A 22,913-nucleotide genomic window follows, 5' to 3' on the forward strand; every position below is an offset into this window, starting at 1 on the left:
AGGGAATCACAGATCAAGACTTTCTTTAAAAAAAAATCATTAAAATATTTAATTTTATTAACAGAATATTTACATTTCTTTTAAGACCTTATTTAACCATAGTGAATGTTCCAAGTTTAAAAAGCATTAAGCAATAACCACACACAAGATGAAAACAGTGTAAACTATACAGTACTTTATGTACAATTTTTACAAAGTAACACTTTTTTAAATAATATAACTGGACACAAAAATATACACTATAGAGAAATTCACATCAGTAATTGTATAAAGCTCTCTTCTAGGGTCCTGAAAATTTAGGACAAACATTAGCTCTGTAAATAAAGTGTTACTGTGACAGTCCTGAAAGGCCACTATATATATTTATCTACATATAGATATCACATTGACATTTTCAAGGCTACCAGCTTTACTATATAATTTTTAGATTATGTATTCAAGTGTTGAGGTTCTTATGATTATGCAAACATTAAAAGATAGTGGTATAAGTAGCTGGGAAACAAATTCGAGCCAGCATTTAGATTTACAGGCTCCAAACACCCCAATTTAAATTCTAAATGGCTGATCTTATCTCATTTCAAAAACAGTAGTGAATAATGTTTAAAATAAAATTACTAAAAACAAGCTTGAAACATGATTTAGATTTAGTATAGTTTTCTTAAGAATTTTGTTTTTTAAATGCAAACATTTACCATTTCTTTAGTGCATCTGCATTAAGGCTTTGAATTATTTGACCCAAGATTTTACAATATTAAAATCTGACTCAGGATTTTACCATGTTAAAATGAACAGGTCCACACTATACTACCTACTCTGTCTCACTGTTGAGTCAGCATAAATAGAGTTAAAGCTCAACACCTGAAGGAAATGGTAGCAGAGACATTGCTAGTATCTAAAGAAGTTACATATATAGTTTTAAATTTTAATTAAAGGATGTATAATAAAACAAACAGCTTAGTGGCAAGAAACTGGTGCTAATAAACGATTTCTTTTCAAAAGAAATTGTAACATCTTTGGAAAACTGTCCGGTTCTTTCTTTCTTTAGTTCCCACGCAGTTCATGCAGATACATTTCTTAAGACAATCTTATTAAAGTACATTGTAGATGGAAATGGAATGTACATCCAGAACTACAGGTGAAAACTAAGACCTGGGTACTGACAGAAAAGTCTTCCTGATTTCAGTTGTCACACGTTTGTGTCCTGGAGTAAAGGTTCTTTGGCCTCTCCTGGCGCTTGTGTACTGTGAGGATGGCTGTGACTACCACAGTGCTTTCTCCAACTGCTGGACCGTAAGCTTAAATTGGTATGTTCCGGAATAAACAAGGCAACAAGCAGAGCCAGCAGTACTGAACAGGCTCCAAAGAGGAAGGGGGGGCCAGGGATGATGGAATTCTGAGGAAGAAAAAGATAATTAAGATTTTTGCACAGACTTCTTTGCTCATAAGAAATTGCTTATCTTTTAGAATAACTGATGGCTGTGAATTATAAGCCAGTGATTCCCCTTTCTTCATTAAAGCCACAGTTAGGAAAAAGTTTTCCTTTTCAAAGGGAAAAGAAACACTATTATATTCTCAATATAAAATTCTGTGGGATAACAGCTGACCCAAGAAATAGCCCCAATTTTTTTTTAAAACAACACATGCAAAAATATATTGTCACTTAGAGCATAAAATATGAACACATTCTATGAACTCACTTTATTGTTAGTTTAAGAAGAAAACAGGGAGATCTCAAAAGTGAAATCAAGTAATACATAATATTAACTGCAGTAGCAGAATGACTGACCATTTTCTTTAAAAGGTGGTTATATTCTTTAGTGACTGAAAGTGAGAAAAACAGATAATGTTGTTACTATAAGAAGAATCAAACAGACTTGTGTTTTAGTCCCAACTTACATTCATCCTTAGCAAAAACCTGCACTGCCAGTTTCACCTGTGGGCTTGTGTAGAGCCCACAAACAAACATTCTTTTTTATTTAAAAGCAGTCTTAGCTGATTAGAAGATGAATGTAGAACTCTGCTAAATACAAAGAAACTAGGGAGTTGTTTGTATTGGCTAAAATGATGATGTGTTTCACAGGTAATATTTTCAGTTTTAAGGAGGGGACTTTAGTGAACAGAGATTACCAACACCTAACTGACTTCTGTAGAAAGGCAGATCTCTGATACAGGGCATTCCAGAAGCCTTGCATGAAAGACAAATAGTTTACACAAATGGTCATTACCTATGCCACTAGTTACAGTAAGACAAACTAGAAATTAATATATAATTTAAAAAAATTATCCAGGGAAGAAACGAATACACAGCCAGTTTTATAAAGAAATGTGTGTATAGAAGGATATGGTCCCTTGGGCTTTGGTTTTAAGTGTTTTTATTCAATCTAAGAATCTCAAATGCTTTTATAAAATGACCAAAAAAATACCATCTTTCAGTCCAGCCAAACGAATGGACTTCTTATAATTACCTGTTCAAAGTGGTGCTGTGGGCTTGTGTTTGTTCCCAAGTCTGTTCCTGTCATTGGCAGTTCTTTAAGTTCCACGTGGAATATGTAGAAAATAAATCCATAAAGAGCTGGTCCCAGACCATTGCATAATCCTCGAATTCCTGTTATCATTCCTTGAACGACACCTGAATTATTTAAACAAATTAGTGTACCACTTAGTTTTTCCTACTGTATAAGTGTAACTAAGACCTGAAATCACTTAAAGCCAAAGCTTTTATCGACACTGGCAACTTACTGCAGTGGCATCAAGATTACTTTGATGCTATAAGCTCTACAAAGTACAGTGAGCTGTCTCGATGCAAATGTAAGTTCAGGTATACTGAAATATAGGTCTAATTTAGAAACAAGTGAGCAGAATAATTTATTTCCTTAAAAAAAAAAATCTGGCTTAAAATCAGGCATGGGTTCGTAAGCATCATAAGCACAGATGCTTTAAGCACAGACTAAAAAACCTGTCCCCAAGCAGCTCCTTAAGATCTCACTTGGTCAAATATAGCACTCCCTCTCCTTTTAAAAAAAAATACTTATTTATCTGGCTACCTTGGATCTTAGTTGTGGCGTGCAGGCTGAGTTGCTCTGTGGCAGGTGGGATCTTAGCTCCCTGACCGGGGATTTAACCTGCATCCCCTACACTGCAAGGTGAATTCTTAACCACTGGACCACCGGATAAGTCCCTAAGCCCCCTTTTATAGTCTGATTTTTGTTTTATCTCTGAGATCTCCCAAATTTAAAAAGCAACGTGATTTGGCCAGGGTCCTTCCCTTATTTATCAGCCAAGTGACTTCTGCTACTCTGCTACTCTTTCGTAATGCCCCCCTTTTTTCCTTTTGACATAAGCTTTTCAAAGAATTATTCCTCATCCATTAGAATTTTAAGAACTAAGAGTTCCTGCCACAAAAACATAAGACAATAAAAGTAAGTTCTTTATGTTCTTTAGATAACAAACATACAATATTAATGAAAGGGTATGGATAAGGAGATGGCAGCCCACTCCAGGATTCTTGCCTGGAGAATCCCATGGACGGAGGAGCCTTGCAGGCTACAGTCCATGGGGTTACAAAGAGTGACACAACAGAGCGATTTCACCTCACTTTTATCAGTGTATGTATCCCTGAGACATCTAACACATCCCAGCAAATGTGTGATAACGAAATGGTTAGTGAATAGAAGGTCGTCAACCTTCATCACTAAACTTTTTAGCAAAACAACAGATAGAGCCACATATTCACACTGAGAGACAAGGATACCCACCTAAGGATAATGTGCTAGAATCTGCTTTTCCTCTTTACAATGAAAGCAACTTATTTTGGACTGAGGAGCCTGGTGGGCTACAGTCCATGGGGTCACAAAGAGTCGGACACGACTGAACGACTTCACCTTACAGTTGCTTTACAGTGTTAGTTTCAGTTGTACAGCAAAGTGAGTCTGTTATACATATATCCACTCTTTTTTTTGGATTTTCCCATATAGACCACTGTAGAGTACTTAGTACAATGAAGCAATTTAAAATTCTCTACTCTGAAGATATGCATATGCTTCAGTACTTAGGAAAGAGAACAGAAAATTAGAATATCCTGTATTTTTAAGTCATTATCATTGGTTCCTATCAACCTACCTTGTTGATCAGCATCAGCGGTTCGTGAAACCAGTGCACTGACAGCTGGAAAGGTAATGCTAGACATGGCTGCCACTGCCCCAGCAGCCCACATCATCCTGCAGTCAACAGCAGCAAAACAAAACAGTACATTGTTAGTCTCCATTGTACCTGTGTTTAAATACGTATTTAAAATCAAGTAACTCTTACTGAGAAAAAGCTGTGGTACAGGAGAAAAGAGATCTAGCTCTTCTTTCATCTATGACTCTGGACAAGTCATTTAAAAGTCTAACCCTATTTACTTAGAAAGCAGAAATACAGTCGCTTATTCACAAGAATGCTGTGGGTATTAATGTAGAATTGGGATATCACATATCACATCTAAACTGTAAAGTGTGTTGGGTATTGTTTCTGCAGGACTGGGGGTGGGTGGAGAATGTCGGAATCATGTATAATACACAGAATGAAACATTAAATGTTTCCAAATGTTTGCTTGTAACTTATGGCAAGGTTCCCAGAGATTTGTGATTCAGTGTGAAAAAAAAAAAGCACTCATTTGATCTAAATGTGCTTCTGGCTTGATGTTTAAAAAAGAAATGTTTTCACTAAGTTGTGAGCATCTCTTTTACAAGCTAGACTGAAAACTACAATGTCCATCAGAACACACTCTTGGGTGCTTTACTCATATCACGCCCAAACAGATGATGTGTTCAGCTGAATGAAACACTACTGCAAACACTGTGGAATTCAGTCCTGTAGAAGTGTACATGGGCAGCCTGACAGCAGCAGCACCATGACCACCAGCTCCCTACAGGAAACCAAACTGGCAAGAAAAGCAGGGAGCCTTCCAAGCATGAAGCCAGAACCAGAACAACTGGATTTCTGGTTTGCCATCAGTAATGATCAAAAAAGTGGTATTACTCCACTTTTTCTTTCCTAACCTTGCTGCTCTGGGATTACATGTTATTTCCTAACAAACTAAACCTGGACTAAATGCTCATTGGGGACTGAAAAACTCAATAATCTCATTAAAAAAAACCCACTCTGTTGTTTAGATATAAAATGTCACTCCAATGTCCTCAAGTATTGTGTAAAGAATACACAAATGAGAAGTCTGTTTATATACATTTTGAGGGGGAAAAAAAAGCATACCAAAAGACAGATTAAAGTCTAACCCTTATTTGAGAAGCAAATTAAGAAATATAAAAATTTTGTCGGTTATACCCAAAAAAAGGTGAAAAATAGGAACAAGGCAAACACCAAAATTAAGAAAATTAAAAGATTTGTACATACCAAGGTTCTGAACCAAAGCCATACCATGCCAGTTGTAATATTTGAAATCCCAGACCCAATAAAATGGTGTTCTTATTTCCAATTGACCTCATAAGTAAACTCAAGACTATGGTCTGGAAAATAAGAAAAATCAAAATGGTTTATTAGAATAGAATAAGCTTTTCAACACTGAAAAAAAAAAGATACATGGTAACATTTCAATATCTAATATAAAAGGACTATTACCACATTTTGGTTTTAGAAATGTAGACTATTTCTACATTTTTGTTTTTCAGCAACAATTACCCTTAATAGACCTGAAATTATACCAGGTGAAATAAGCAGATGAAAAGTTCCTCTGCCGACAGATCCAGATTCAGGGGAAAAGTCAGAATACTGAAAATAGAAAGGTGAACTCTGTGTTCAATACATTTCTACCAAGGACTATTTAAAATCAGCAATTGTAAATAGTAGGAATGAAAGGTTCTAACTCATGGTTTGGAGATTTCCTCTTAATAGCTTAAAATATTTTTTTACAGGTCCAAATTAATCCAAAATGATTATTCTCCTGTCTAAAGAAAACTGGAACAGTAACTTATATATCCTTCACTAAATTAATCTATTGTTGAAACCATGATGCTTTTATGAACAGTAAATCAGTTTAACAAGTATGACTTAGGAGTAGTGTAGGATAATAAATAATACAGCTTTGGGAAAAACAGCCTTAATCATAATCTTGGCTCTAATCATGTGACCCTGGGCAAGTCACTTCACTCTGAAACTCCGTCTTGTCTCTCACAAGATCAATAAAATAGTATCCACTTCAAAACTTTGTCATATGAGTTAGATGAAATGATAAACTTAGCATTGTGCCCATTGTGCACATTTAATAAACAATATTATAGATTTTCTTGCTTTTCTTTCAAAGAAAAATTCAGCAGTGATTTGGGTACATTCGTGTTAAATACACCCCTTTAGATAGCTGGTAAGTCCATAGAGGAAGAAGTGAAAATAATTCAGGAAATCACTGTTAGATGACTGGCTGATGCACTCAACTCAGAATAATCAAGTATAAGTTTAAAATTCATTAAATTGAGACAATCATTTAAGAGTTTAATCAGATTCAAATAAGCCAATGGGTAATAAATGTAGATTCTTTTCATGATTCTTGAACAATAAACACTCACAGCTTTCTTCTCAGATTCTCCCTTAAATCAACTGAACGTAAAGTTGAATTCCACAAAGCATGAAACCTTGTTGAATTACATTCTTCAAAAACCACAGCCACAAAAAGGAACTCACTCAGAGTAAGCAGTTAGAAAAGAAAAACTTCCTTTGTATATGATACTTTAACATTTTCTCCCAAGGGCAAGGATTTTTTTCTCTGTATCCCCAGCACCAAGTATAAGTTCTTAGTAAGTGTTTTAGAAAGCATGCATGATTTTAAATGTTACAATATTCTTAATAATATAAAGGAAGAAATTTCTTATATTATCTAGGCTGAGCTAGGCGGGAAAAAAAATTAGTATCCCTTAATTCAATATAAGTCTCATTTTCAAGAGAACCAAAAGAACCAAATCCCGAAAGTTAAAATGACTTAACCAAGATGACATAGCTAATTAACAGTTAACTGACATCAACTTGTCAGTCAACAAATATTTGCCCAGTTCCTACAATATGCAATGGCTATTTTAGGTCTGAGGGCACTGCCTTGGGAACAGTGAATAGATCAAAGTGCTGTTCAGAAAATATTTGGTTATAGTCAAAATGCTTGTTCCATAGATGGAAATGCTTGTTCCATGAGATGGAAAAACCCAAACGGACTTTTTGGCCAACCCACTAGATCACCTCCAAGTAAAGAGAAAATAGTCAAGTCTGAGGTTGTAGCTGCTATGAAGAAAATAAAATAAGGTGGTGTGATAGAGGTGCTGCTTGAACCAGGATGTGCAGGAAAGGCCTTTCTGAGGTGACAGCTGAATGAAGAGGAGGGGGTAATCATGTGTACATGGAGAATTCAAGTGTACATGGAGAAAAGAGGAAAATGAGGTTTTGTCAAGAGCCTAGATGTTATTCTGATTGTGACAGAGAGAGAATAGTAAACAAGAAAGACTCAGTTTCAACTTTACAAAAATCCCTCTGTCAAGCGGCAAACAGTAGGGAGACAGGTATGGAAACAGACCAAATGGAGGCTACTGTCATGGTTTAGACAAGGTTCCTAGTAATGGAGATGGTGAGAAATACTTCGATTTAAAAGAGGTCTGGGGGAGACAGGTTCAGGATGGTGAAGTAGAAGGACAGGCCCTCACCCAGTTCTTGAGAGAGCACTGGAATCACAAATAACTGCTGAACAGTGATTGAACAGGAAGATGCTGGAACCCACCATTAAAGATACCCCACATCTAAAGACAAAGCAGAAGCCACAGTGAGATGTTAAGAGGGCTGCAGTCATGATGAAATAAAATTCTGTAACTGTTGGGTGGGTGACTCACAAACGAGAGAGCAATTATACTACAGAAGTTCTCCCACTGGGGTGAAGGTTCTGAGCCACACATCAACCTTCCCATCCAGCAACAGGAGGAATCCCAGAGAAACTGACTTTGAAGGCCAGCAGGATTTGATTACAGGACTTCCACAGGACTGGGGGAAACAGAGACACCACTCCTGGAGGGCACACAGGGTCTTGTGCACACCAGGACCTAGGGAAAAGGAGCAGTAACCCCATAGGAGACTGAACCAGACCTACCTGTGCTAGTGTTGGAGGGTCTCTTGCAGAGGTGGTGGTAAGGGGCAGTGGTGGTGGCTGTGGCTCACCACAGGGACAAGGAGCAGCAGTTCTGGAAGTACTCAATGGTGTAAGTCCTAAAGAGACCATCATCAGCCCCACCAAACAGTGTAAGCTCCAGTGCTGGCTCACCTCAGGCCAACCAACCAACAGAAGCCCCACCCGTTAGCAGACAAAGTTTTGCTGAGCAAGACCCAGCTATACCCACCATCAATCCCTCCCATCAGGAAGCTTGCACAAGCCTCTTGCATCATCCACCAGAGGGCAGACAGCAGAAGCAAGAAGAGCTAGAATCCTGCAGCCTGCAGAATGAAAACCACAATCACAAAAAGTTAGATGAAATGAAAAGGAAGAGGGTTATGTCCTAGATAAAAGGACAAGATAAAACCCTAGAAACACAACTAAATGTGGAGGCAGGCAACCTTCCTGAAAAAGAATTCAGAATAATGACAGTGAAGATGATCCAGGATCTTGGAAAAAGAATGGAGGGAAGGATCAAAAAGATGCAAGAAATGTTTAACAAAGACCTAGAAGAACTAAAGAACAGACAGAGATAAACAATACAGTAACTGAAATGAAAAATACACGAGAAGGAGTCAATAGCAGAATAACTACGGCAGAAGAACGGATAAGTGGCCTGGAAGACAGAATGATGGAAATCACTCCTGACAAACAGAATAAAGAAAAAAATGAAGAGAGCCTAAGAGACCTCTGGGACAACATTAAATGCACCAGCCTTTGCATTATATGGGTCCCAGAAGAAGAGAGAAAAAGGACCCAAGAAAATATCTGGAGAGAGAACAGCTGAAAAATTCCCTAACATGGCAAAGGAAACAGTCAACCAAGTCCAGGAAGCGCAGAGAGTCCCAGGCAGGAAAAACCCGAGGATGAACACACTGAGACACATGGTAATCAAACTGACAAAAATTAAAGACAAAGAAAAAAATATTAACAGCAAGAAGGCAAAAACTACAAATAACATACAAGGGAACTCCTATAAGGTTTTCAGCTGATTTCTCAGCAGAAATTCTGCAAGCCAAAAGGGAATGGCATGATATATTTAAAATGATGAAAGGGAAGAACCTACAACCAAGAATACTCTGTCCAGTGAGGCTCTCATTCAGATTTGACAGAGAAATCAAGTTTTACAGACAAGTAAAAGCTAACATAATTCAGCACCACCAGACCAGCTCTGCAACAATGCTAAAGAAACTGCTCTAGAGAAAGAAACAAGCAACTTAAAACAACCTTGTACATATACAAACTGCTATACTGACACCTCAGGGGAACAGCAAACCCAAAAACTACAATAGATAAACACACGAGAGAAAAAGCAACCAACCCAACACTAAAGATAATCATCAAACCACAAAAGAAGAGAATGAAAGAGAAGGGAACAAAACTACAAAAACAAACTGAATTAAGAAAATAGCAATAGGAACACAATACTTATCCTTTGTATAAGGATATTTACATCAATACGTAACCTTAAATGTCAACAAATGGATTAAATGCACTACCAAAAGACATAGAGTGGGTGAATGGATACAAAAACAAGACCCATATAATAGTCAAGATATATATCATCATATATATTTGATGTCTACAAGAAATCCACCTCAGATGGCCAAGAGGCCCATAAAAAGATGTTCAACATCACAAATTACTAGAGAAATGCAAATCAAAACTACAATGAGGTATCACCTTACACCAGTTAAAATGGCTATCATCAAAAAAAATTTACAAATAATAAATGCTGGAGAGGGTGAGGGGAGAAAGGAACCTTCCTACACTACTGATGAGAATGTAAAATTGGTACAGCCTTTACAGAGAACAGAATGGAGGTTCCTCAAAATTAAAAACAGCTACCATATGACCCTGCAATCCCACTCCTGGGCATATATCTGGAGAAAAACAAGGTCTGAAAGGATACATGCACTTGAACTCACTGTAACACTGTTTACAATAGTCAAGACATGGAAGCAACCTAAAAAGTCCACTGACAGGTGAATGAATAAAGATGATGGGGCACATATATACAGTGGAGTATTACTCTGCCATTGAAAAGAATGAAATAATGTCATTTGCAGCAACATGGATGGACCTGGAGATTATCATACTTAGTGAAGTAAAGTCAGAGAAAGAGAAATATCGTATGATATTTATGATATTGTTTGTATGAAGAATCTAAAAAGAAATTATGCAAGTGAACTTTACTGTGTAGCACAGGGAGCTCTGTGAAATGCTATGTGGCAGCCTGGATGGGAAAGGAGTTTGGGGGAGAATGGATACATGGATATGTATGGCTGAATCACTTTGCTGTGCACCTGAAACTACCAAACAGCTATATTCCAATATAGAAGTAAAAGTTTAAAAGCAAAAACAAAGAAAAATTAAAAGTTTAAAAACAAAAACAAAACAAACACACAAACAAAAATACCCAAAATATGCTTTGGAGAGAGAGAGGTGAAAGGAGATGCCATCTGATGGGTTGAATGCAGGAGAAGGAGAAAGAAAGGAATCAAGAATGGTGCCAAGGTTCCTGGCCTCAACAACTGGGAGAGCGGTAAATGGCACTGAATGAGATGAGCAGCATGAGTGGAAGGAAGCCAGGTTGCAGTCATGGCCATATCAGGTTCGAGATGTCCAGCAGATGTGTCTGACAGCACTGGCTTGGTATAAATTTGGATGTCACCAGAACACAGGTGACCAGATGACAGCACCAAGGAAGAGAAATGTGCAGAATTAACCGTATTCATACACTCATGTAAATATTTAGTGCAAATGTAATGAATGCATGTCTACTGGTGCCGTGGAAGTGATGGGCCTATGGCGAACCAGAGAGTAAAGGCTCCCAAGGGGACAGCAACCATGTGGCTTAGATCTCATAATTTTGGGTGAGAAGCTACATTTCTGTATTTACTATGGGAAAAAAAGTGACCTCTAATTTAGCACCCGTGGGGCTGCAGGTAGAGTTTAAGGTGCTAGAGTGACAAAAACAAATTATTATATAATTCTGACCTCACATCTTCTAAGAGCTCTACTAGAGTTCATGATCTACTGAGGCAAAAACAATCAGAAATAAATAGGTGAAATTCATAATACAGTGCATTTTGTACTATGATAGAGATATAGGCAAGTTAATATGAGAACTCAGAGAAGGAAGGAATACTCAAGGGGTAAAAGGGGGAGGCAGGAAGCACAGCAGGAACAAAAGCACAAGGGCAAGCAAGAAAATAAACAAAGGGAGGCACCAATGGGGAGCTGCAAGCAGCTCTGTGCTGCTGGAGAGACACAAAGACACTAGTTTTTCACTGCCTTGGGAGGTCAACAGGGGAGAAGTCATTCTCAATTGTATACCTGCCAGAAATGAAAACATAACATAATGCTTCTACCTTTAGGGCTGTAAACTATACTTGACATTTTAATTCATATAATGACAAACTATAATTATCAATATTTACATGCAGGCTCAGTTCAGTTCAGTCACTCAGTCGTGTCCGACTCTTTGAGACCCCATGAACCACAGCACACTAGGCCTCCCTGTCCATCACCAACTCCCGGAGTCCACCCAAACCCATGTCCATCGAGTCGGTGAGGCCACCCAGCCATCTCATCCTCTGTCGTCCCCTTCTCCTGCCCTCAATCTTTCCCAGCATCAGGGTCTTTTCAAGTGAGTTAGCTCTTTGCATCAGCTGGCCAAAGTATTGGAGTTTCAGCTTCAACATCAGTCCCTCCAATGAACACCCAGGACTGATCTACTTACTCCTATTCACCTGTTTTTGAAATTTAACTAATTTTCTCTCTTTCAGAAATGTGATTTTACATCTCAAAAACTACATCCCTATGTAGGCCCCCAAAGCTGACTGGTCAGTTAAGTACTGCATTCTTTGTGGACCACGTTTCTCTATACAGTATCTGTTGTGCTATCAGCGCCGGCTGGGCCGAGGAGTGCTCCTTCCCAGATTCACAGCCCTCATGAACCTGCTACTGCAGGACTCTTTCTAAGGCTAACCCAACCATGCTCCCTCCTGGGTTCACATGTCTGCCTGCCCTGATTCTGAGCTCTTCTTAGGGCTGTTTTCCATTTTGTATCCTTTGTACCTGATGCCATCTACTGAGCAAAGGGAAAATTTCCTCTAAAGCACCTTCGATTACTCATTCAAGCAGTCCACAGTGTGCTCAAATTTACCAGGTGCACACCTACAGCTTTCATACTCAGTTAAGTATGGAACAGAACTTACGACCACACAGCTACTAACCTCTTAAGTGTCATTATAGGAACTGTTAGCCTGTTCTCTTTAAGATCCAAATCAAATAAAATAGTAGCAAATCTAATCACAGCAATATATAAAAAAGATAAGATTTATCTCAGGATTCAAGGTCAGTTAACATTTGGTAACTCATCAAGCTTTAGTCTTAGTACACTTTACTTCATGTTCAGAAAGGTGTTTTTTTTTTTTAAGCTATTTGTATATACCGGCAATACTGTATTTTCCTCCAAAGATAAAGAACACATTTCTGGTAGCAAGGAATGAATATTTAAATGCAGAGTTTTTCCAGATCAAGGATTAGGATAAAACTGAGGTTAAAAATAGGACTAATAATTAGTGCCACATTTATGCATGTGTAAAGTCATGGGGGAAGTATTTATAGAGTTTAAAGTTTTTAACTAAACCTACCAGAAATTCATAAATGATGAGATCTGCAGAAGCAATCCTACCGAGGAGATGGTGAACCATCCACGAATACTATCAAATAGAGTTTACTTACCATTTTAAGAGTACAGTAAGACAAAGCTGCAACCCAGCTGGAGGCTGGATTTCAGATGGGAAAGTGTGTTAGGGTAGAGTGAGTGAGTGAGTGTGTGTGTGTGTGTGTGAAAATCAAAGCCAAGAGTGTGTGTGTGTGTGTGTGTGTGTGAGAGAGAGAGAGAGAGAAAATCAAAGCCAAGAGTGTGTGTGTGTGTGTGTGTGTGAAAATCAAAGCCAAACAGGAAGAAAGGGGAGAGAAGCCAAGTGTGTCTAAGTGTGTGTGTGTGGGTGTGTGTGAAAATCAAAGCCACACAGGAAGAAAGGGGACAGTCTTTTCCACCTTGGGGGAGTATGGAACAGAGATACTACGAGGTCAGGATGAAGTATCTCCTAAGGAAATCCAGATTCTGGTGTTAGTTACTATCTTATTCTTCAAACAACCACTGGCTCCCAACTGGGTTTCCAAGATAAAAATACCTTCATGTCACTTCTCTGTTCAAAATGCTCCCATGGCTTCCTAGCTTCTTGTCAAGCCTTATGGAGACCTGGAAGACCCCAAACAAATCTGGTCCCTCTCCACCTCTTGGGTTTAATTTCCTGACACTCTCCCTTGTTCACTCCACCAGGGCCATCCTGTCCCCTGGCTGCTTATTACACATCTAGGAATGGTCTCTCAGAGGTGCAGTTCTGTGCTGGTGGTTCAGAATTCTCCTCCTCCAGGTATTCTAGTGGATTGTTCCTCATTCCTTTGGGTCTCAGCTCAAATGTCACTAGTATCAGCAAAGCCTTCCCACTCTCCCAGATAAAATAACACCCTGCCCCTAGCCATGTGCTGCACCCCTTTTATACACTTTTTCTCTAGTTTTCATTATACCAGATATGTTTACACCGACACCTTTATTCATCTTTTATCCTACAAGAATGCTAACTTTACAACAGCAGGGATTTAGTTAAGTTCACTGCTATATCACTAGAGCCTGACTCATGATAGGTATTCAGTAAACATTTACTGAATTAATCATTCAACGGTAGAACAAGACTAACATAAAATTTCTGATTTTATGCAAGTGACTGTATTCTAGTGTAAATCAATAAACTTTCTTGTTTACACATCATATGTTGATTAGTATGTGTCAATCAATACTACCTATACTAACAGAACTGTTATCTCTGAATCTTTAAATATCTCTCCCTCTAATGAGAAAGAAACTCACCTGTGCAATAATAGAAAGAATGCCAAGGACCGCTATAAATGCTGCAACACTTTCTGGTGAAAATTTCATTATCTACAGGATTTCCAAAAAAGTAACATTAATAAATATAAAAGCACAACAAATACCATACTAACATAACTACCTGTATATAAACATTAAATAGGCCAAGAAAAGAAAATGCAATTCATTCATAATCAAAGAACTCCTCAAAGGAAGAATCTGGCATTCACTGAGAACCAAAATTATAACAAGATGATGAAAATAAAGCTACTTAACTCAGATTAAGTAAATTTAAATCCTGATCCCTTAATTTTGATTTCCTAAATTGGAGATTGCTATTAAGCATTTAAAATCTAATTTACAAATAAATATCGCACCACTTTGTAATTTTCATTCATATTGATAAAGACTTAATCTCTGCCAAGTAAGATTAGTGTCAAGGAGAAAAAAACTAATGCTCTCATTCTGGCTAGCTGCTTTATTAGTATATGCTCTAAATCACAAAGAGACTGTCTGGGGCAGGTAAATGGATTAAAGCATTCCGTCACCTCTGTAAGGAACACATAAACTCAAACCACACACGTTGACAGGAAGATTATCTCTTTTTGCCTAAGCCAAGAGTCTTAATAGAAATGCATTGGTCACACTAACTAGGAAGTTAATTCTAGTGAGCCATTATTTCTAAAATGATAGTCAATTTAAAAAGTCTCTATTCTTATAGCTCTCTCAAGATTAAATTTTTTTTTTAAGGCACTAAACAATGAAAGAAAAGTCCACTTTAGTAGAAAAGAATTTTACCTGTCTGAGGTATAAAAAAAAGCTGGAATATTGGCCTGCCTCTGGTAAGTAGGAGAGAAACACGGTAATGCAGATGAGCAGCACGATGGAGTCTTGGCCCACCTTTTTTAAGGACTAGAACAAGAAAAAGACCAGTATAAGGTTTTATATCAAAACACTGAGCTATGCTTAAGAACAGGTATCATCTGGCAGTGTACATACAGACACCTAGTTGTGACTTTTTCCCCCAGTTTATTCTCATCCTCCCCAAAACTATTCTGAAGTTTCCAAACTAGTTTTAAAAATCCATCATGATGTTTTCCCCAAAGAAACATCCGCAACAGAACATTAATGCTGCATTGAATCATACATTCATGTTTTTGCCAAAATGTATAAAGTTACCGCAAAGGGGTCAGCCTGTTCCCAGGAAATAGGTGCTCCCCACGACGCAGGCCGCATCTTCTCAGGTAATGACTCCGGCACGGCAACCAGGATAAAACAAATATCTAGCAGAGCTATCGCTGTCGCCAGGACCACCACCAAGCTGTCCCCATACACTCGTCCAAGATAAGCCCCAATTGCAGGGCTGGTTACCAGACTTGCAGCGAATGTTGCTGAAACCTGCAGCAAATCGATACCAACAGAAAGAGGCCAGTAAGGACAGCCCGGCTCCTTGCACACCAGGGAGACGCTGACTGGCGGCAGTCCTCCTGCTGCTCCCTTTCCTCCTCCCCATGCCGGTTTCTTACACACTCTTCTTTTGCAGGAGGAGAAAAGAAGTAGATTTTTAACTAGAAATATGTGATAACCTCTAAGATAGTGGCTTCAAACTTTCTTATAAGCCTTGGCGCCCTCTGTTTAAATAAATCCTGCTGACAAAGTTATAAGTAAAAATATATTTAAAAATAAACAAAAATTGTTTTAGTTGAAGAAGGGTTGGGAGCCTGGATTACTGTCCAAATGCCCACCCTTACCCCAGCTGCCAGGCATGCTGGTCCCCAGAGTGCCTCCACAGTCCCATGGTGCTCCGTGGAAAGAGTCTAAAATGATCCTCTATGGAAATTCAATGCCACTGGGACTTCTCCCCCAATACTAAAATTAAACGAATTTTTACTGGCTGAAATACAGCTGAAAGACTTTAAAGTTTATCTCTTCAGCAGTAACAGTGTTAAGCCACAACACAAAACTGAGCTTGGTCATCATTAGGTGGTAGGGTTAGGAAGAACGAGAGCTTCGATCCTTGATGTTGAGCACATCACTAACCATGTCTCTCTCAAATTCTGAGGAAGTCCATACATGTCTGGTTGAAGATGCAGATCAAAGTAGAGAAGACACAGGTGGAGAAAAACTGCTAATCCCAGACATATCTGGCCTACTGGACAAAGTGTTCTGCAAACCAACAGAGGATGAGACAGCACGTAACACCTGATAGAGACACACTCTTCAGAGGGCAGTTAGAAATTAATGTTGAAGGTCCATGAGCTCCCGCTCACTACTCTGCGCTTATTGTTTCTATGCTCTTTCTGACTTTTGCATGGATCATTTAACCTGCACAGGAGTGCTTATTTATAGCTGCTTATTTCTTTAATATTTATTTGGCTGCACTGGTCTTAGCTGCAGCATGCGGGATTTTTAGTTGCAGCATGCAAACTTAGTTGTGGCATACAGGATTTAGAGTTCCCTCACCAGGGATCCAATCTGGGCCCTCTGCACTGGACCACCTGGGGAAGTTCCTATAGCTGTTTATTAATAATACACATTCAGGTTAAGCAATTCAATTGTCAGTGGTCAACCATCTGACAAATATATAAAATTCTAATAACTATCAGCATCTAGCTATCAACCCAAACATTCATCAACTAGTAAATGGCTAAACAAAATGTGGTATGTCCCACCACAGTGGAATACTACATGACAAGAAAAAGAACTACTGATATATATATCAGCATAGATAAACCTCCTAGGATCATGCTAAGTGTAGACACAAAAGACTATATTTTACATTATTTCTTTATATGAAATTTCTATTGAAAGCAAAACTACAGAGACAGAGGTAGCTGCCTGAGGTCAGGGGTGAAGTGGGGATGGATGCCAGATGTGCCCAAGGGAACTTTTCAGGATGATAGAGATGCTTTAAAACTGGATTCTGGTAGTATTTTGTTTCAGTGGGCTGTGGTCTCGGAGGGACCTGGGTATAAGCAGAGCTCTGGCACTGAGCTGGGAAAGGGGCAATGGTTCTCACTGTGAAAGTCAATGAAGTATCTGGGAATATTCTCAGGATCACAGTGCAAAGGCAGAGTGAAAGGCCTAATCAGAGTGTAGGTTATTTCATGTCACTTCCCTTCTCCTCAGTTCTCCCCACCTGATGGCCATTTGTTCCTGACCGAACAGAAGGAGGGCCACAAAGATCACCTTCACCTCTTTTATCTGCATCCATATAACTTTGAGAAGACTGAAGTTGTCATTTACTAGTTGTACCTTTAAAACATAAAGCTTCCAGGCTGAAAATTATTAATTTCAAGGATTTAGCTAAGACAAAATAAATCACTTTAGCAAAAACAGAAACAATCTGGACTATGGCCACAAAACTGATTTATCTATCCACACAAAATGGATAATTTTAGAGTACGTATGCGTGCATGCTCAGTCACGTCTAACTCTTTGTGACTCCATGGACTGTAGCCTTTAGGCTCCTCTGTCCATGGGATTTTCTAGGCAAGAATACCAGAGTGGGTTGCCATTTCCTCCTCCAGGGGATCTTCCCCACCCAGGGACTAAACTGGCATCTCTTCTGCCTCCTGTATTGAGCAGGCAGATTCTTTACCAACTGTGGCACCCAGGAAGCTGCTTAAAAACATCCCGAGATCGTCAACCTCTTATCATTTATGTTCTTGAGTTTACAGCTGATTAGTTTTTTGTAAGTTTCTCACTGTATTTCCCTCAAAATCCTCTTAATTTCATGATTTCTTAAATATTCTTTTTGACCTCTGAATCAAAGATAAACAGTCTCTCATAAAAGTAAGATTCAGCCTGACACGATATTCTAGACCTTATTTAACAGGAGATGTTTGCAGCATATCTGCTGAAACTCATCCCATTTCTGGCTATCTAATCATGATCTGTTAACTTGATTTGATAGACAACAGACTATACTGCCACCAAGTATTTAGTTTACCAAATCAGTGTTCAGTGTTTGGCAAACTACCACCTGTGGGCTAAATCTATCTATAAATGGTTCTTTCACATTAAAAGTGATGTAAACACATGCCCACAAGGAAAAACGAAAGAAGATGGGAGACAAACTTGCCAGGAGGTCTAGTAAATAGGCCAGAGAGAGCCAATGCAAGGTAAAATGAATACAGACAACAATACTGTACAATTACGTAGTATGATAAATATACAACAGCAATTATATTACAATATATTAATGGATCAAAGTAACACTTTGTGTACTTCAAAGTTAAATAATGTTATGTTAGATTTATTCAATAAAAATTAATTTAAAAAAAAGTTGAATATGAGAGAGAGACTATATGCGGCCCACAAAGCCACAGAAAAGGTTTGGGATCCCGGAAATGGATATTAACCTATTATCTTTTAGATGAGCCATTAAGTATTAGTAATTTTTAGTCTTATTACATATTAAATAGTTCCTTTAGTAGTCTATTAAAAAGAACTTTTATAAGGTAAAATATTTCACTATAGTTTCAAATCTGACATGTCTGACAAATAGTGAATGAAAAGAGCAGAACTTATATGGCTTTTGTACTGAAAAAATTTTTTAATGTAATCTAATGGATGATTTTTATAAAATGCATGTAAAAATAATCTTGTAATGCAAAGGCTGTACTCCTTGTAATAAGAGACAATACGGGGTGTTTTTCAGCAGATAAAGGTATTAGACTAACATACCAGGCCATACGCCATACTTCTTTCATGTTCTTGGGTTATATCTGCTACATATGCAAATACCACGGAGAAAGTCACTGCAAAAACCCCAGAAACAGAGATAACAGCAAAGTACCACCTAGGATTAAAAGACAATTGACAAGAAAAGGTTAGAACAATTACCGTTACCTTGATCTACCTTCATTTCTGTAAGTGAACTAAAGAACAGCTCATTTCAGTCAACAGCTAGTAGACAATTCATAAATTAATTCTTCTATAAATCATAAGCTCCAGATATTATGAAAACATTGGGCTAGAAGTGGGCCTTCAATAGCAGCTCAGCTATTGTGCAGGAATATTTAAAATTAGATAATGTTTTCAGGTCAATTTTTTACCCAACTGTTGGGTAAGTGGCTTTGTTCTTTTATTAAGTGGCTTTGTTGTTGTTTCTACTAAAAATAGCAATAAACTAGAGTTTACTGTAATTCATCTTATTTCCCATCACAGTACTACACAAAAACCCAAAATTTAGTAAATAAAACTGAGGGGGCAAGTTAGTTCCTCAGTTTCTATTACCTTAAGTTTATATATAAAAAACTAGATGTTTTTCCATAAGTTATCTTTAGCTCTTCAAATATTGCCAAAACAAAGAATTCAGTTTCCATATATATAGAAGAAATCTGTATGGCAGTGTCCAATATAAATATTATAAAATGAACAAAAGCCATTTTAAAAAGCAAACTACATTTTGCCATTCATGATTCAAACATACCTTGCTGAGAATAAGAAGTTTCTGTGGTTAATGATGACTTTCAGTTTTTAAAGTCAAGTATAATTACACTTCACTTTCAAAATATCATGCCACCAGTACCACTACTGCTTACTAGATTTTTTTCTAACATGCTGCTTTTCACAGCAAATAATTTGTTCATGCCCTAGATTTGTTAGTAAGATTTCATTTACATGATTAGCATTTGTCAGGGGTTTGGCCTTTAGGGTAATATCTCACCTATGAGAAAGGAAGATCCTGCCCCATAAATACCCCTGGTTCTAGATACTCCATGGAAATACAGCCCATCTATGATGTAGAAGTAACTAACATTAACACTAAAGTGGCGAAGAACGTTAGTCAAAGAGTTGATACAGTTATCTACAACTAAACTGGGCTCTATTATCTTGGGGAAATCATTCTCATTGTGAGTTTTCCCTCCCTTCTTCCCCAGTGAAAGACTTTTGATTCTAATCAAGGTGGCCAAGAGCCTAGTCTCTCTTAACTAGGATGTGCCTGAAATCTGACCAAAAAGACACAAGCAGAGGTTGGGTGAAAATTCTAAAGTTTCCCTAAAAGAAGGCGATGTGCTCTTCTTAAGCCACTCCTTCCACCTTGCTGCCTGAAGGTGACAAGCTGGAACCATCCTGGACAGCAAGGTGACAGCAGAGGATAGCAGAGCATGAAGACAAAAAAAGTCTGGTTTCCAGGACCTGCCGTATCAGCTCTGAACTGCTCAGCTCCAGACTTCTTTCACGTGGAGAAAGCAATTAGCAATGAGTTTCCCTGGTTTTAAGAAACTACTGTTTGGGACTTAACTGATATATAACTAGGTCTCTTCCTAGTTAATACAGATAATGATGATAAACTGTGTGTTTTTTTTAAACATTCTACTTAAGAAAATTAAAAGTTAGCAACTCTATCCAATCCCTAAAATATTGTTTTGAAATTTGGGCTATGAAATCCAAAAGCAGGTTAGCTAGTAGTCTATATGCTTTCAATAGTGGCAACAAGTTCAAAATATTTTATTACTTATTACTATATTTTTAACTAGCTGTATTATTCAGCTACTGTATTTTATCTGTATCAAAGAATAAATGTATTAGAAATATATATTCAAAACCTACATAAATAAGATGGAAAAAAGTGAAAGAAATGAGGGAAAATTCAGAAAATAATTAACAGTTAATATTTAATTGCTATAATCTGAACGTGTACATACCATGGGCTGATTTTCATTAAAGGAATTGGGGCACACGTGAAAAATACTGTTAGCAGCAAGAAGGATTTTCGGCCCCAAACATCAGAAAGAGCACCAATAAGAGGGGCACTGAGGAATGACAACAAACCCTAAAAAAAAATTAAATGAAGAAAATACATATACTATGTATATTGATGAGATAAAAATAAATCATTTTAAAGAAGAATTTTAAACAAGTCTATTTCTAAAATTAGTACATCACCAAATTTTAGATAAGGAGCTTATTTCTTGTCTGTACGTAATTGAAAATTCCCAAGACTGTCCAGAATCATCTGCAGGGCTTTGGTAGCACATTAAATACTAAATGTTCTAATGAATTTTTGACTACAACTCTATACTAGCAATTCTAGAAGGAACAGTATATGCTTATTTTCTGTTTATAAACCTGTTGATCACAGGGAATCAACAGTAAAGAAAATGTAGAATAATCAATACTTTACCATAACAATATATTTCATATTCGTATATTTTTTAAATAGTTCTTTTCTCTTCAATATATATTCTTGTTGCTAGTTTACAAGTGTTCAGATCTCCATAATGAAAATGCCAACACATAAAACACAGGGGAAATATGTTATGGTGTGGCTTATCATTATTATACATAGTTGGCTATATCTGAGCCAAATCGATTTAGAACTCAGTTCATTTAAAAAGTGTTATGCAATCCCCTGAGGTATATACTCCAATTGTAAAAATTAACACTTAGCAGATGGATCTAACAGCATAGCGGACTGGCAGAGCTACATATATATAAGTGTATGTGTGCATGTCTGTGTACATGCATATACATATGTATACATACAGGGCTGACCTCACCTTTACTCCTTGAATTAGGCCATTCATCAGAAATGTATGTTTAGGGAAGGTTTCATGCAATACCTAAAAAATAAAAACAAAATAAAAAGCTCATGCTACATTTCAGTCCTAGTAAAAGGTAAACTGCCCCTTCATAATACAATCAAATTTTATTTCATAGAATTTTTAGGTTTGTATGACACTATGAGTATGAGTAAATACTAATACTACTAAACATTTACATGGCATTTACTATATCACAAGGCATTAAATTGCACATTGTAGCACATTATCTCCTTTAATTCTTCATAACAGCCCTATTGGAAAACTGATACAGAGGTTAAATATCCTATCCAACATCACAGCAGGAAGTCAAGCTTGAAGGTCCATGCTTTATTCACTATGCTATCCTGCTTTCTACATATAACTGACTGACTTACAACTCCCTTTACAGATAGGTGTATTATCTAAGATAGAAGACTAGGAGAATAAATAGAGAAATTTTAATTGCCAAAAGCAGACCTAGAGATAAAACTGGGCTTCCCAGGTGGCTCAGAGGTAAATAATCGGCCTGTAATGCAGGAGACCTGGGTTCAATCCCTGGGTCAGGAAGATCCCCTGGAGAAGGAAATGGCAACCCACTCCAGTATTCTTGCCTAGACAACTTCACGGACAAGAGGAGCCTGGGGGGCTACAGTCCGTGGGATCACGAAGAGTCAGACGTGAATGAGCAACAAAGCACACAACAATAAAATTAAGAAATATTTATTACTCAAAATCACTAACATGCAAAACATCACGTTTATGGTATTCATATATTTTGTGATTCTCAACCGAGGGTGATTTTGATCCCCAAAGGACACCTGGCAATATCAGAAACATTTCTGTCACAACCTGAGGGATGGAGGAGGGTGGCAGTGGAGAGGGAGAGGAAAGGTGTTACCGGCATCTATTAGGCAGAGGTTAGGAAGGCTGCTAAACATCCTACAACACACAAGTCAGCTCCACTTGTCCCATCCACAACAAATAATCATATGGCCTGAAATCTCAGTAGTTTAGAAATCCTATTATTTGTTATTTATAGTAAAGACTCATGGATCTAAAGAAGGCGTCTGCAAACTTTTTCTGTGAAGGACCAGAGAGTAAATATTTTCAGTTTATTCTAACTCTGCAGGCCACACAGCCTCTGTCACAGATGCTCAACTCAATCAATGCAGTCACAGACTATATGTAAATGAATAGGCATGGTTATTCCAATCAAACTTTATTTACAAAAAACCAGGCTAGCATAATTTGCTCTGGC

The 22,913-nt window shown here is 37.7% G+C and overlaps 1 protein-coding gene across 1 annotated transcript in view; it reads right to left on the bottom strand.

Annotated features, from left to right (window-relative positions):
- Positions 1 to 29: 29 nt before the first annotated feature.
- The window catches only part of MFSD14A (major facilitator superfamily domain containing 14A), a 48,125-nt gene continuing 25,241 nt past the window's right edge, over positions 30 to 22,913 (bottom strand). The window contains exons 3-12 of the mRNA XM_040232234.1: positions 21,632 to 21,694; positions 20,777 to 20,904; positions 18,810 to 18,924; positions 15,300 to 15,518; positions 14,919 to 15,032; positions 14,121 to 14,192; positions 5,392 to 5,504; positions 4,120 to 4,217; positions 2,466 to 2,629; positions 30 to 1,393 (exon numbers count right to left, since the gene is read on the bottom strand). Coding sequence (XP_040088168.1) covers positions 1,187 to 1,393; positions 2,466 to 2,629; positions 4,120 to 4,217; positions 5,392 to 5,504; positions 14,121 to 14,192; positions 14,919 to 15,032; positions 15,300 to 15,518; positions 18,810 to 18,924; positions 20,777 to 20,904; positions 21,632 to 21,694 — 1,293 coding nt within the window. The 3' untranslated portion in view covers positions 30 to 1,186. The remainder of the gene's footprint in view (positions 1,394 to 2,465; positions 2,630 to 4,119; positions 4,218 to 5,391; positions 5,505 to 14,120; positions 14,193 to 14,918; positions 15,033 to 15,299; positions 15,519 to 18,809; positions 18,925 to 20,776; positions 20,905 to 21,631; positions 21,695 to 22,913) is intronic.

The sequence above is a fragment of the Oryx dammah genome, unplaced genomic scaffold (genome assembly GCF_014754425.2).
Source record: "Oryx dammah isolate SB20612 unplaced genomic scaffold, SCBI_Odam_1.1 HiC_scaffold_28, whole genome shotgun sequence".
Classification (NCBI taxonomy): Eukaryota; Metazoa; Chordata; class Mammalia; order Artiodactyla; family Bovidae; genus Oryx; species Oryx dammah.